Source organism: Ammodytes marinus (assembly GCF_949987685.1).
Source record: "Ammodytes marinus genome assembly, chromosome: 12".
In the NCBI taxonomy this organism is placed as follows: domain Eukaryota; kingdom Metazoa; phylum Chordata; class Actinopteri; order Uranoscopiformes; family Ammodytidae; genus Ammodytes; species Ammodytes marinus.
Window position 1 is genome coordinate 23,126,162 of NC_137216.1, and position 16,287 is coordinate 23,142,448.

The 16,287-nt window shown below is 38.4% G+C and overlaps 2 protein-coding genes across 2 annotated transcripts; both read right to left on the minus strand.

Annotated features, from left to right (window-relative positions):
- Positions 1-785: 785 nt before the first annotated feature.
- gpr183a (G protein-coupled receptor 183a) lies at positions 786-5,249 on the minus strand. The gene is made up of 2 exons (XM_080037868.1): positions 5,129-5,249; positions 786-3,398 (listed from the first exon to the last, which is right to left on the minus strand). Exon 2 carries the CDS (start codon positions 3,373-3,375, stop codon positions 2,242-2,244), a length of 1,134 nt encoding a protein of 377 aa, XP_079893994.1. The 5' UTR covers positions 3,376-3,398; positions 5,129-5,249; the 3' UTR covers positions 786-2,241.
- Positions 5,250-12,551: 7,302 nt separating this feature from the next.
- LOC307258665 (G-protein coupled receptor 183) lies at positions 12,552-15,053 on the minus strand (the record flags this gene model as incomplete). The annotated part of the gene is made up of 3 exons (XM_080038296.1): positions 12,552-12,725; positions 12,808-13,322; positions 14,702-15,053. The coding sequence occupies 3 exons, from the start codon at positions 15,051-15,053 to the stop codon at positions 12,552-12,554; spliced, it is 1,041 nt and encodes a 346-aa protein (XP_079894422.1).
- Between the last annotated feature and the right edge of the window lie 1,234 nt (positions 15,054-16,287).

Genomic DNA, 16,287 nt, shown 5'->3' on the forward strand with positions numbered 1-16,287 from the left:
TGACAGGATGTGCTGGATCGCCAAAATAAGAGAAAGAGCTTCCCGAAAATCTACATAGTTTTTTGTGATGTGATTCGTGTCAGGTTGCTCTATAGCAGTGTAAAACAAGAAATTAAGACCAGAAAAGTAGTATAATAGGTCCTCTTTAAGGAGCTACATTAGTAACCAACTTCAAATTGGCCCATCTGCCCTCACTGTGTGGCCCTCTCACTGGATTCTTAGAATTTAAGATATTGTTGAACTAGTAAATGGTTTAATTTAGCCAAGTAAAAAAAAAATCCCTCCTTGTCACATTCTAAGAACGGCATCACATCGAGTTAATTGTAAATCACACAGTCAACAACAAAAGTGCCTGTTTTCGAAAAAACACTTTTGATACAGTACAGTATTTGATCCCCACCAATCATCCTCCACCTTAACAGAGATATTTACTGGTCTTAAAAAACACTGATAGATTTTTATTTATTTTTTTATATGTCTCGCTATATTTGATCACTGCAATTTCACTTCAACAATGTGAGCTCATGTTGTTTTTTAAGATTACCGCACACATACACTTTTGAGCAGGATCTCTTTCCACATGTCAGTAATTGTTGTACATCACTAACATTCAATCGGAAAAAATAATAGACTAATTCCAAAATAAAACATTTGAAGTTGTAGTAACTGCCATAAGGTCAATTCATTTGGACAAACTTAAATTTGTCAACCGATATAGCTTTCTGATACCTGGTTTTGGCCACCAAAGTAAAAAAAATTAAAAGTAGACAGCAAAATACTTGAAATACTAAAACAAATCAAATGCTTTATAAGGAATAAAATGCTCTTAATACACTTGTTTATCTTTTTAGGGTACAGGCATTGCATTACTGTGAATAACACTTTTATGTTTGTAAACAGGAAATAACTCCACAGGTCTCCAGGCCCCCTTATAGGATTAAATTACATCATAGACCATATAGGCTTTTTTATTTTATTTTTTACAACAAAATTAATGTTACAGCAGACAAATATGTGTTGCTTTTTCAACGGTTGAAATGATGGTACAGTTGGTTAAATTTCCTGAGATATTACAACTGTGTGCTGAACTGAAGTGTGAGGTAAAAAGCCTGAGATTATGAGTCCGTCCTCATTTTGGACTATTGCTACTTTAACATCTCAGTTCACCAAAGCGTGTGGATGGGATCCGGTGTTATGTCGTCGTTTGGTATATTGACCTGTTGCTTCCGAACATTTTTCTTTCAGGTAAGAATACTGCATCAGGAATTCGTACTGTGCATGAACATGTTCACTTTATGTCAATTGATTGATGTTCATCTACAGTCCCCTCCATAAGTATCGGAACAGTGAGGCCAATTCCTTTATTTTTGCTGTAGACAGGAAACATTTGGGTTTGACACCAAAAGATGAATATGAGACAATAGCTCAACATTTCAGCTTTCATTTCCAGGTATTCACATCTGGATCTGATACACAACTGAGAAGATATAATTTTTTGAAAAGGAACTCAAAATTTTTAGGCAAGCAAAAGTATTGGAACAGATATACTTTAAATAAATTGAAGTGAATAAACCGTAATATTTTGTCGCAAATACTTTGCTTGCAATAACTACATCAAGCCTGTGACCCATTGACATCACAAAACGTTTGCATTCTTCTTTTGTGGTGCTTTTCCAGGCTTTGTGTTCGGATCCAGATGTGAATTCCTGGAAATGAAAGCTGAAATGTTGAGCTATTGTCTCATAATCATCTTTTGATGTCAACCCCAAATGTTTCCAGTCTACAGCAAAAATAAGGGAATTGGCCTCACTATTCCGATACTTATGGAGGGGACTGTATGTCTCTGACAACTCAATCGATTGACCGTCCAATTACTGTGCATTACCTCATCAGCACTACGCAGACAGGAGAGAAGCCTCCTTTATTTCCTTAGCTGCAATAATCTCTGCTTTCTGGAGTAAAGCACCAATAGCATTCGGAATATGTTAACATACAACATACTGTTGATGTTCCTTTCAAAACCCCTCTCTTATGTAAACTAATCTGGTCCAATACAATGAATTTCTATGGATTCAGATGCTGAATCAGATTTGAAGCAGTCCTTAGTCCTTAAAAGCATGAGCGAGTCACATTATTTGACTTGTATTGTTTCAAATAGGTCCATGTAAAACAGTAACAGTCCTCTCATCTTCTCAAAGTTGGGGTCATCTTGTGTAACCCTTGGTGTCTCAGTTTTTTTATTTACTCAAGCCGTGGGTGTGCTCTCCGTTCCGTGAGTCTCTCGTGAGTCGAACCCAGAGTACAAGTGTTGAGTTGGATCTTGTTGCCATCGATAATATCCTTAGAGGAGCCTTCGGGCGACGTCCTCGCCACGCTGGAGAAGGACATGCTGACCTGTCGCCTTAGTAGCTTCATCAGTTTCCTCTTGTAGCCCTTGCAGGCAAAGAAGTAGATAAAGGGATCCAAACAGGAGTTGAAGTTCATCAGGCATACGGTGATGTGCAGCGACACCTGAAAGGCGGTGAGATCAGGGCAGACTGGGTTGTTTATCAGCTTGCGGATCATGTACTGCAGGATGTCAATGTGGTAGGGGCTGTAGCACACCACAAACACCAGGGACACACAGCAGATCACGCCGATGACTTTGCGACTACGGCCAGACTTTTCCGTCAAGTGGTTGCTCTTGGCTGAGGAGTGGAGATTGAAGCACAAGATGGAGTAACACACAAGGATTGTGACCACTGGGATGACATAACCAAGAAAGACGGCACCGATCAGTATGAAGGCAACGTGTTCCGTCTTCTCAAAGTTCGGGTATTCCATACAGGTGATGTAGCCGTCGGGTTCCTCGTTAGTCATGGAGCTACCCAGGAGAGGGAGGGTCTGTGCGAGGACCACCATCCAAACACCGATACATATGTAGCGCACGGTTCGGACCTTCCTGAGTCGGGTGAAACGCAGAGGTAAGACCACGGCCACAAAACGGTCGACACTGAGGCAGGTCATGAAGTTGACCCCTGCGTAGGTGTTGATATAGAAGATGAGGCCAGAGACTTTGCACGCCACTTCACCCAGAGGCCAGTGGAAGCCCATAGCATAGTAGGCAATCCTCAAGGGTAGAGAGAGGGAGAAGAGGATGTCCGAAATGACCAAGTTGAGAGAGTACAAGGTGGTGGAGTTCATCTTCTTCATATTGGGACGGATGACGTGGAGGGCGAGGCAGTTGCCAAACAGCCCCACAACGAACACAATGGAGTAGAAGAGAGGCATGAGGACCCTGGCGTAGTTTCGGTGGTCGTAAAGGGTGCCACAGGTATCAGAGGTATTGTTGGTGGATGAGTGGGTGGCTGTCACAGGCATAGTGGTAGATCCCATCTTGATATTCTAGGAGCCAATAACTGCAAAAGGAGAAATTAAATGTTTTAAATGCTTTGTTAACCTCAGATCCCCCCCCCCAAAAAAATTTAGAAAAAATATAGAAAATGTGTATTTGAGGGAAATGAAATCAGACAAATGTATCAATATAAAAAAATAAAAATCCCAATGTTGAAATGAAACTCTTTGGTCTACAGTAGTACAACCCTGGCACAATAGCACATGGTTAGACCTTAGTTTCAAAAGGGAAGTAAAACAAGTTGTCATATTTCTCATTGCTCCTGGCACATCCTGCAGGTTTCATTAGAAAATAAAACCCACAAGATCTGCCCGTAGATAAGAGACATGGTTTTTCGTTGAATTGCAAGATAAAATGGTGACACAAAAAAAACATGCTTTTGATGTTTTCAATATATATCGGCCAAAGTCTCTCACAGAATGAATCACTTCACAATGTTTCACAAAGTTGACTCGTGGTGTCGTGTAATGCCACCTTGTGTTTCTTTTGTCAGGGAGACCCCAGCAGGAGTCAAATACACGCTTCACTTTTGACTCAGTTTCACTCACAAGGGCTTTGCACAATCAATCCTTCACGTGTTTTATAAACAAAAATGAAAAGTAAAGTTCAAGATAAAAAAAGAGGTAAAAGTGAAATCTGATATGCTCTAATCTTAGCTGAAGCTGTAAGTAACCAACACTGGTTTTCACTTTTCAAAGGACAAGCACAGTTTTAGCTTTTTTATAGTGTCGTTTAACATATGAGGACATATAAGTGGAGCATCAAAGTAAAATTGGGAGTACTTTTTTAACCAGCTTTAACTGGAAGATGACAATGAAAATGGAGGGAGAGGTCCGTAAAAATTAGCTCACTGAGCCATTAATGTATGTATTTGACTCACAGGACAAAGGTGTTTGGGGCCAAAAAGTGACATGACGGAAGTATGTGAACAATAACAGCCTGGCTGTGATCCTGAGTACAGCTGCACCACTGTCACACTTTAGACTGCAAAAAAACTGGTGTTGAAAGACCGTCTTGTGTATGAGGAAGTCAGCTTCCCCAGGGTGCAATGACTTAGAATGGTAGACAGTTGGAAAGTTATATTGTTTGAGCCAAAATTATAACCCAAGCTAGCAATGGCTATATGCTCCAGCACGTGGCGCGGTGGGGGGAAAGTTTGCCTGGCACAAGTAACACAAGTGAAGGGGTACTTGTGGCAAACACATAGCACACATTATTATTTAATTTTAATTTTTTTTTAATCTCTATTGTCAAAATAAGTTATACATAAATTTAACCATTTGAAATTATTATTTTTATGTCCAGAATGAACTTTTTTCCAAACAAACTTTTATGTTACGCTGTTGTGAAATTGGTTTGTGGTTAACTGTGATTAATTGCTTTCACTTTGGTATAAATATGTATTTTGAGCATGTTGTTTTGTAATCTAAGATACGTACATTTTAAACTATGAAGGATATATGGTTTGTAAAATGCCCTTTTTCCAAAACATATTTAGTTTGTCGCTTGTTTTTCAAGAGTAGGATTTAGACATTTGCATGTAGTACAAATCTGGTTCTAGAATTCAACATTTTTAACAACACCATAAACATCAGCATAAATCCATCACAAGCTATACTGAAACAGTTAAATGTATTGTCCAAAATACATTTTCCACATGTTATCCTATCTATGTCACTATGAATTATATCCACTGATAGGCCTACTTAAATACAGTTTGAAAAGGAGTCTTACCTCACAGATGAAATATGGTATTAGTCTATGGTTAACTCCACACTGTTCCAAATGTCATGCCACTTCTTCTGCTAAGTTTAACTCAGTTATGAGGGCTGTCCTCAAAACACTACCACCACTACTGCCCCGAATGAGAACAGCATGACATTCAGAAATCAAGATCCTATCTGCTGCCAGTAACCATAGTGACCAAATATCCTGTTGTAGCTCTCTCTCTCTCTCTCTCTCTCTCTCTCTCTCTCTCTCTCTCTCTCTCTCTCTCTCTCTCTCTCTCTCTCTCTCTCTAGTTGTATCTCTATCTTCCTATGTGCGTGTGTATCTCTTACTCACTTTTGCTAAATGTTGCAAACTTTTGAAACACCTACTGATTGCACCCGAAACATTGTCCAACTCCATGTGACGTTAACTGACTTAGCCTACGTAATATTTCATTTGGCCTTTGTGATTTATAAAGTTGTGGGTGTTGAGCCATTTCTGACATAATTTGGGAAATGAAAACCTAGGTTTTGTACTGCATGATGTGCCATATGTGTACCCTTGGGAGGATGTGGCTTCAGCTGCACAGATAAGGGACACTTTTTTTCTGACACCCAGCCTGGAATAAAGAGACCTGTATTACTTATTCAAAATTGGTAATACCGCATTCACTTTCAGGCACCTTTTCAGTTTGTGATCAACTTCTGTTTAGACTGTGCAAATAAGTGACAACAAAAAGAGGAACTTCCCCGTACGTACGGAGCACCTTTTGTTTTGATGTTTTTTTTTCTCAGAATGACTGAAGAGCCAGCTGTTGAAGTCATTTTGATTCAAACAATGATTTCCTTTGAAAAATACAATGTATTAATAATATAAAACATTTGATTATTTTCATTGCAAGCACTGAACATCATGCATCATACATTAATCAGTTCTGATTGTGAATGGGTTTAGATTTTTTCCCGCCCAGAATCACCAATAACTTGGTGACAGCATCCATATGCCAAAAAGTCAAAAAGACACTGCAAGAAAAGTCTACTGTACCAGCCTTAAGGAGCAGCAGCACACTGTAAAAAACAAAACAAAAACATGTGGTCTGGAGTGAGAGATCAGAGACTATTTTATATGTAAGAAGTGGTCAAACTGGATAAATGAAAGAAAAAGAAAAACAAAGATGTGACCAGGTTCCCTTTCAAAGTGAACAGTTGATATGAATGACATTTCTTAAAATTACTAAAAGAACCACCATCTGTTTCCGCAGACCAACCTATTTTTTCTATTATTATGTTAAAACTAAATATTAGTGTCATGGGGTATTACTACGAAGCCTCACTGCAAATAATATTTAAATCAGAGTTGCCAATAAAAGTCACGTGTAAAAACTGGCATCCGGCAAATTTCGCACCTCTGAATCATCCCCGCCCTGTTGGTTTCTACTTTCTACTAAGCTGTATATAGAATCATCTGCTACGTGACATGCACTATCATGGCACAAGAATGATGGTATGTCTAAAACTTCCCCTGCCCATGTTGTTTTTCAAATCAATGCACTCCTTTCTCAGGAAAGGTTTCTACACTGAGTACTGACTTCTTGTCCAATCCAGTGGCAATGCAGCCAACACAAAGGCTCAAAGAAAAAATGTAATTTATGGGGAATGGGAAGAATCTTGCTGATTGTTAAATAGAGCTAAATTCAAATCTAATATATATGTAAAATAATGACATTCAGCTTTTTATTGACCATAACCTTCCTTTGTTCAAAACAAGTCCGGCGGTGAGGCAGAGGAAGCAGTTTAACTTCCTCATGGCCTTGCCTTGTGGGTCTGACTCACTGGGCTACAGACGGCCAGCTCACACCCAGCGCTGACAGACAACAGGCCTGGTATTATGCCATGGCTATACATAGAAGACAATGGGGCCCGAATGCCAAAGAAAGTCAACTACAGTGTCGTTACACATTTTCACTCATTCTTGTTGTTATCGTTATATATTTTTTTTAAGGAAGATATAAGCTGATTATTAAGGCCATAATGAATACAAATCAAAATTGTGCAGAAAAGTAAGACTGTGAAGTGAGACATTGGCAGATACGTTTGATATTAATCCATGCCCTGTACATCCTGTGCTTAATGAAGGATACTATGAGAGAGAGAACTCAAGAAGGATATCCTCTTGAGCCATATCTGTTGAAGTATACAGTGATCTGCAATGGATGAACCTAATGATCCAGCCTTGAACTGGCGCTCTTATCTATATGTTGCTTGCAACTTAGGATGGTAGACAGGAGGTGGATGGTCCTAAAAATGCCTGGTCCATAAGTGCTTTACTATCCCTTGTTATTTTATATGTATTTACTGGTTCTCTTATGTGGCTATGATTTTGTTGCACTTTATATTTTTCCAACGTTAAGACTGTGTGTCATTGCTGGCTGGAACAAGTACATCTTTTTCTCTTTTTTCTCTATAATACCAGTACAAAAATAATTAGTTTTTTACAGAAAAAGAAAACTTATTTAAATTTGAAGAGACCTCTACCTAAAATAAAAAAAAACATGATTATATACAAAAAATACCTTTTACAAGTGTGAAAATATCAACCATACCATACCATATTTTATTAATGCAGTTTAATGGCCACTTGATTCACAGAGGTACACAATTTTGTTTTGTATATGGCGATGAATAAAGTTTTAATACTGTGATAGCAGACCCTCCCCGCTGTTGCTCAGCACGTGGTTAAGATAAGATTGCAACAGTTGTACAGGAAACTTATGTGGCTGTTCTTCAGAAAAAAAATGGTTGGGTAACAAATTTCACATCGGACTGCCTATTGAGGGCATTTGACAGCACTTGATTTCATTGGTAGTATTTGAATTGAAGAGTTAATTACTAGGAATAGTCAGCTATTAGTTCAGAGAGTTACAATATTGTATTAGTCATTGAAACATAATATATTGGATGTTTTCACCAAATTATTTGAATAATTGCATACGGTACATATGAAATTATTCATACACATCCAAGGTCACAATGTGTTGGACAGTGCCACATTTTTGTTTTGTTTGGTGTATTCCAGCACATGTGATTTAAAACCAAAACAAGATTAATAGATATTTCCATCCATGTTTAATGAACTGTGAAGAACTTATAGCCCAAAGTGCAATGCCAAGAGAGGTCCCCTATAAGGGGCTTCGGATGGTCAATCAAACAGATGTGAACACCCTTAAACAACTTTAAAACAATCCAATATGTTAGAGTACTAGAAAACACTGTCTTGCAAAAAAAATGAATGTGAATGCAGTGACCTTTTTATAGTAGATCAGCTGGAACAAGTTCCACTTACAGCAAACGATGTGTTATGATTGTGTTGAAACCTTGTTTTTGGCCTTTTCTATTCCACCTAATACTGTGGTGGTATTCACCTTCGAAGGAAAATGTAGTCAAATGCAGAATCAAGTCAAATAAAACACACACACACACACTTTTTTATGTATTCATTGACTATGTAAAGAGGAAAACATGTCAATGACAATCATTTAGCCTTTTGTCTTCAATAGCTGAAGCAATAGGGTTGATTGTGACATGAATTTTTACATACCACATTAACTCTCCTGTTATGTTAATGGTCAAATTGACCGTTTCAAAGTTTGAAGATCTAGGAGAAATAGTTAAAAGTATTTTTTCAGTATGAAACTTCTTCTACTTGCCTTAATTAGTGTAATCAACATACAATATGAAAATAATTCATCTCACACATTTGCAAGCACGCCCTGCATGTTTATCACATAGATACTGTTCGGGTCAATTTGACCCGGCAGTAAAACTGGAGGTAAAGAAAGTCAGAAATGTCAGACTATTTATTTCTTTACAACTGTGAGACATATTTCACCCAAATCACACACACACATACACGTGCGCACGCACACACACACACACACACACACACACACACACACACACACACACACACACACACACACACACACACACACAGTGTGACGGGAACCATTTATGTTCCCGCGGGAAAACTCCACACAGATTCAGTGGACACTGAACAGGGGAGGGGCAAAACATATAAATGATTCTCTGCATGGGAGTCCTACCAACATTACACTCTTTCATAAAGACCTTTACAAAATGAGCAGCAGAAGCAAAAGGATGACAGTCCAGGAGGCTCTGGAAGTCATCATTGATCATGACAGTGAAATAGAGGAGGATGTGTCTGAAGACGAAGACGATCTTGCTAAATTCTGATTCTAATGATTCTGATTTTGAACCAGATGAGGGAATTGCTAATCCTATTCCTCTAAGGAAGACATTCATGTCAAATACTGGTGAAATACAGTGGTCTTCATCCCCAAATATGCGTCAGGCAAAACTGCCTGTAGAAAACATAATAAAGACAGTGCCAGGGGCCACTAAGATGGCAGTGACTCGTGTGACTGACATCAACTCAGCTTTTGAGCTGGTCATGCCAGATTCAATACAGACAATCATTCTGTAAATGACTCATCTAGAAGGGAGGTGTGTTTTTGGGGAGAAGTGGAAGGAGCTGGACGAAACACATTTAGATGCGTATTTTCTGCTCCTCATCCTGGCTGGGGTCGAAGGATGAATCTACAGCCAGTCTGTGGGATGCAGAGACAGGCAGGACTATATTTCCAGCCACAATGTCTCTGGAGACTTTTCACATTTTCTAAAGAGTTTCCAAAGTAATAAAGTGGTGAAACATTAAAAAAAAAGTTTGAACATGTATTTTTAAATGAAAAACGAGTGAATCATCCTTATTGAACCATTACCTGTTAGAGGTATAACACTAAATTGCACTAAATATTGATAGAATAGTTAGTAATGGAGTTGGTAATGACATGTTCACACTGCTTGTTAGGATTTTTTTTGGTTTAGGACATTTTTTGGATAATAAACACATGCACCGGTTCAAATTGACCCGGGAACACCATTGCTGTTCCTGACAAATGAACATAACAGGAGGGTTAAAATCATACCTCAAAGTGGAAAAAGGGGTTATTGTATTTCAGGGTTGTCCAACAGAGGGCAGCATAGACCTGGCAATTCTAAAATCAGGGCACTTTCATTCGTTTTCCTAAAGAGGTGCAAGAGAGCTTTTTCTTTGTAAAAGGAAATGCATGCGTGTAAAATAATCAACTGCATGCCTATCACAGCTTTGCGGTGAGACCATGGGCGCTGACAAGAGTTGATGGCAGCCATGAAAGACAGCATTTTACATTAAAACAGTTTCCTGACATTTCTTGTGACTGCACACTTAGTGACGTTTGTCCATACTTTTAGGAGATGGATTTTCTTCTTTCTTCATGTTTTCAGAATACAATTGACAAACAGTTGCCAAAAATATTGTTAAATGTATGTATGTTAAAAGTGTGGTCTTTGATTCCTCACAAAGTGGTCACATAACCACATAGCACACTTCATTCAGCGATATATCAGTGTTCAAATATGCAGACATTTCTGTAGTATGGATATTCAAGTAGTTGAATGACAGTGTAGTCTCTACAGCCCCGTATACTATGCCATTTGTATGTATTCATTGTAAGAGTTACTTTTACACACCCACAGATGAACAAAAGTGCCTGTGACGTTCCCGTATGTATTTGGTTCTAACATGACATAAAGTGTAAAAATATAGAGCCCAACATAACATGGTAAATAAACAAGTCCCAACAAGCACGCAGGAGTGTTTAGTGATGTTGTAAAGTTTATTTGTTGATCCGCTCCCCTTAACTACCAGTGTTTAAGCTAACCTGGATGACCGTCCTTTACCCATTTCTATATTAAAACAAATGCATGTACAGTTACAGGAACGGTTTCTGTGGCATTTTTTTCTAGAGCCTGAGAGTGAGGCAAAAAGCAAAAAAACATTTTTTTTTTAACTATTCCTTTAAAACTAATGTAATGCAACAGCGGTGCATTATATGACTTGTGCATCATCAATACATTGCATGGTGAGATTCCTCATCTAGTACAATCCATCTCTTAAAACTACATCCAGTTACTGTAACTAAATGTGCAGTAAACACAGACTGACTACTGAATACTACGTAGCCAGCCCATAACACATTTCACTGTGAGACTGGGTTGTCAGTAGGGACTTTGCACCCGGCTGGCACACAGGAAACCATTTCCATTGGAAGGACTTTGCTGCCCTCTGCTGGAGCACACCGTTCTTCACTTTTTCTTCTGTGTTGGGATTTTAATGTGTGGTTCATGTCACAATGAAAAACTATTAATTCAGTTTTTAAAGGGAAAAAGGCTAAATAGTTGTCATCTAGCCTGTTGTTTTTATTCAATTATGACACGGTAAATGCATAAACGCAAATAAAAATAATTCATACTGCATTTTCATTTTTTTTATCTTCCATATATTTCAGAGGATTTTAAAGTAAATAGTTTAAATAGTTCAGCTCTTTGTCAATGCTTCAAGCATTATCTGACGAGTCATCAGTGAGGAGAGGAGAGCGTTGGACAGGAATGCCAGAAGACAGAATGATATGCCACAAACTGACAATGTCCAGGGTGAGGAAGTGGAAATGTCATCTTGGGGTGTGCATAAACAACAAACTTGACTCATAACAAAATACCAAAAGAAAAGGCAAGTTTTATTTACACAGATGTACACATTTTTTAACATAGCAAAGCTCCTAACTAATTATTTATTTAATTTGTCAAGTCCATGACACAATTTACGCACATTACTTTGCAAATTTTCAAAATCATTGGACAGCTTTCTCCAAAAACCCAGGAAACATGCAAGGTTAATTTTAAATATGGGACACTGCACTAAAAACTAAAAACAGACACATGCACCTGCTTTAAGTATGAAAGACACACACACGCACAGCAGCCGCACCACAAGTTGTGGTACCCAGCAGGTACGAGGCCTGTGAGGGGGAGCAGGAAAGGTGGGTGAGGAAGTGGTGACAGTGTTGGTATTCATCTATGCCTCACACACAGAACTCAGATGTGGGTGTGAAACAGTTATGTGTGACATGTTCTCATTTTCAGCATACCTTCAGTTCTTCCATAACAATACATCATGTAATATATGCAACACCATAAGGAAGTCAAAGTTGCTGTTGTACTGCAAAAATGACCACGCTATTTTTACAGAGTTGCAGAAAAAGCTTAGCTTATATATCTAGGTTAAAACATTTCCAGACAAAGAAAAAAGACATTCTTCATTTTCACACTATTACATTTCTTGTATGGGATGCACATACTTACAAGAAAAGGCAACAAGCTATATACCATTGTGTAAAAAGAAAATATATAAGATCTGGAAGTTTACTTTTTATCCAGTATTTTTCTGTATGAATAAAATATGCCTTTGTGAGTGTGACAGACTCAAAACTAGGTCTCCTACGTGACACTGGTTGTGGGTAGCTCTCCTGCAAGCTCAGCTGTGGTTTCTCTCAGGTGTTGCTGCTGCTGTTCTCAGCTGTCATCTTGGAGGAGGAGGCGGCGGCGGCGGAAGTATTGAGAAAGTCCTTAAACAGGCTCAGCACGCGCTTCTTGTAGGTCTTAATGGCAAAGAAGTAGATGACTGGGTCCAAGCAGCAGTTGAAGTTCATCAGTGAAACTGTAATCTGTGGTGAGAGGATGGATTAGGAAAAGTAAAAATGAATGGGTCAATGTTTTGAAATCCAATCAACAAACGTGGTTTTTTACCTGTAAAGACACCTTAAAGGCCCTCAGTTCCTCGCAGGTTGGCTGGTGGTTTATCTTTCTGGACATGAACTGCATAATGTTGAGATGGTAAGGGCTGAAGCATACGATGAAGGTGAGGAGGATGAGGAGAATGATGGTGTTGGCCCTGTGGTTCCTCTTCGATCGACCCGTTACTGAGTTCTGCTTGGCAGCGGTTCTCAGTTTCAGGTTGATCTTGGCATAGCAGCCCATGATGACCATGAGCGGGCAGCAGAAGGAGGTGGCACAGGCCAGAAGCAGAAGGTATGGAGTGAAGCTGGAGCCCTCAAAGTTAAAGTACTCCATGCAGGTCTGTCTGCCTTGGTGCTCCCGTAGCATTGAGCGGAACATCAGAGGAGCTACCTGCAGAGACACCAGAGCCCAGACCAGGCAGCAGACCCTGCGGACCACTGGCACGCTCCGCAAACACTGCAACCGGTGTGGGTGCACCATGGCCAGGTATCGGTCCAGACTGATACAGGTCATGAAGCCAATACCTAGAAGAAAACATAATGAATATGTAGAACAGTTAAAGGTGGAGTCAGTGTTTCTGCAGCCAAAAGGAGAAGGGATTGTCCCTATCCCAGTCCCATTTTAATACATTAAAAATGTTGTTCAACAAGCTTTTTTTAACTGTACAGACATGGGAGTGTATGAAGGATTACAGTTTTTTTCGATCGCTAAACCACAGTGGGCACAACTGTAGCTCAATGTGCAAAACTCTAACTACAGTCTGCACTACCAACAGTCATTGGAGCTGAACAGTTCACTTCACCTGCAAAACAGGTTCAGTGCAGCAAACACTATGAACCAGCCTCATTGAGATAACACACACTGTCACTCAGAACCTGCTCAGAGTACAAACACTAGCATCAAACCCCAATACACAAATTACAAACTTTTAATCTGTACAGTTTGAATAACATGAGTTATTTCACACAAATTACATAATATTTTCTTTGATGAAAGGGTGAAATTCTTTCACATGAAATTGTTTATTTTATAACATACCATTTTTTTAGGAAAACAAAAAGAAATGAAAATCAGAAGTTTGCTTCAATAGATACACATTTTGTATACTTTATTGAAAACATTTCCAAATGTAGTATTTATCTGTGTAAATATTCTAAAATTGTAATACAGAAATCAATTTCTGTAATGTTGTCATTTACTGTAAGGATGCAACTCTAAGCTGTTTGTTTGCACTCTCAACCCTGCCTCTCTCAATGAGAGACCATGATTCACAACAGGGTCTATCAGTGTTGCCCTTACTGTATTTCATCAGACATTACAGCTCTATGTCTTCTAGGGCTTCCTCCACACATCCACACTCTCACTGCCACTCTTCCACCTCCAACAACCTGTCTTCCTGGGTCCATTTCCCAAAAAATATATATTTTTTAGCTTTCCCTTTATACTGTATATATGTTCACTAACAAGTCTAAACAAGACATCTTAGTGTTTGAGTTGAAATTGCAATCCGCAGTGTTTGAAAGGGATTAATTCTGTTTTGAATGTGTGGTTTATAGTTGTGGCAGCAGTGTGTTAGCATTTGAAAAAAGTGCTGGAAATCCATAGTGTTGTGCAGGCTGTGGTTAAGCCATGAGATAGGTGTGTAGAGCTACAGTTTGGTCCGAATGAACCGCTGCTCTGCATACTGTTGTTACAGTTTTGCACTTGTCGTTCCAGTTGTGCCCACTGTGGTTTAGCAATCGTAAAAAAACTGTAATGCAATTTTAAATACACTCTTAAAGCCTTTACTGCTTTATTGTCCTATGTAAATGCTGTAGAATTGAAATTAGGAAAGCAAAGTTATCTGAATAAAGACAAACTCAAATATATGGTTGCTTATTCACAACAGAAGCACTAATATTACCTGCATAGGTGTTTGCAAAGAACAGAAGTGTGGTCAGCCTGCAGAGAAAGTCGCCAAAGGGCCAGTCAAAGTGGCGGATGTAGTAAGTAATTCTGCCGGGCAGGGCCACTGTGAACAGGGTGTCGGATAGGGCCAGGTTGACCAGATAGATGGAGGTGGAGTTGAACTTCTGCTTTCGCTGGAAGATCACATAGAGAACCAAGCTGTTGCCGCACGCACTTATGATGAAAACCACAGAGTAGAAAATAGGGAAGAGGACCACTGCGGCTCTCTGGTAGACAAACACATCACAGCTGCCCTGGTTTGGATTGGAGTTTTCTGATGAGTCCAGGGTGATATTTCCAGCAGCCATCGCTCCTGTCATTTCAAGGGGAAAAAAATCACACTGTAAATAATAAATTACTATAGGCTGTAAAGTATACGCATAAGCAATTGAGGTCAGACAAGAAGGAAACCACTGAGCTATTGATAAAGAGTGTCATAATAATGTACTTACAACAAGAGCTAGGGTTCCCAACTTTTATTTTACTGTCAATACTCAGGAGTCTCTACAGGTGGTTGTGGGTGTAAAATGAGTTGCAACACTTGTTACCCTAACCCTTAAAAGGTTGTACAACTTTTTCAAATCCCACCTCTCCTTTTTGACATCATGTGCCTGTCAGACCTGTTCTTACTCTAATCACAGTAGTTTGTTGATGCACTTTGCACAGTAGACTGTTCGATAGCTTAGCATAGTTCTGACAAATGTGATTTATAATCCTCTCAATTGTCATAGTTCGTAAAGAGTATAGTAGTACATAACACAAAATGAAAAAGTAGTTTATCAGTATCGTCTATCGTATTATGCTTAATCTCTTTGTACAATTGTTTTGTCTATCTATCTATCTATCTATCTATCTATCTATCTATCTATCTATCTATCTATCTATCTATCTATCTATCTATCTATCTATCTATCTATCTATCTATCTATCTATCTATCTATCTATCTATCTATCTATCTATCTATCTATCTATCTATCTATCTATCTATCTATCTATCTATCTATCTATCTATCTATCTATCTATCTATCTATCTATCTATCTATCTATCTATCTCTCTCTCTCTCTCTCTATCTATCTATCTATCTATCTATCTATCTATCTATCTATCTATCTATCTATCTATCTATCTATCTATCTATCTATCTATCTATCTATCTATCTATCTATCTATCTATCTATCTATCTATCTATCTATCTATCTATCTATCTATCTATCTATCTATCTATCTATCTATCTATCTATCTATCTATCTATCTATCTATCTATCTATCTATCTATCTATCTATCTATCTATCTATCTATCTATCTATCTATCTATCTATCTATCTCTCTATCTATCTATCTATCTATCTATCTATCTATCTATCTATCTATCTATCTATCTATCTATCTATCTATCTATCTATCTATCTATCTATCTATCTATCTATCTATCTATCTATCTATCTATCTATCTATCTATCTATCTATCTATCTATCTATCTATCTATCTATCTATCTATCTATCTATCTATCTATCTATCTATCTATCTATCTATA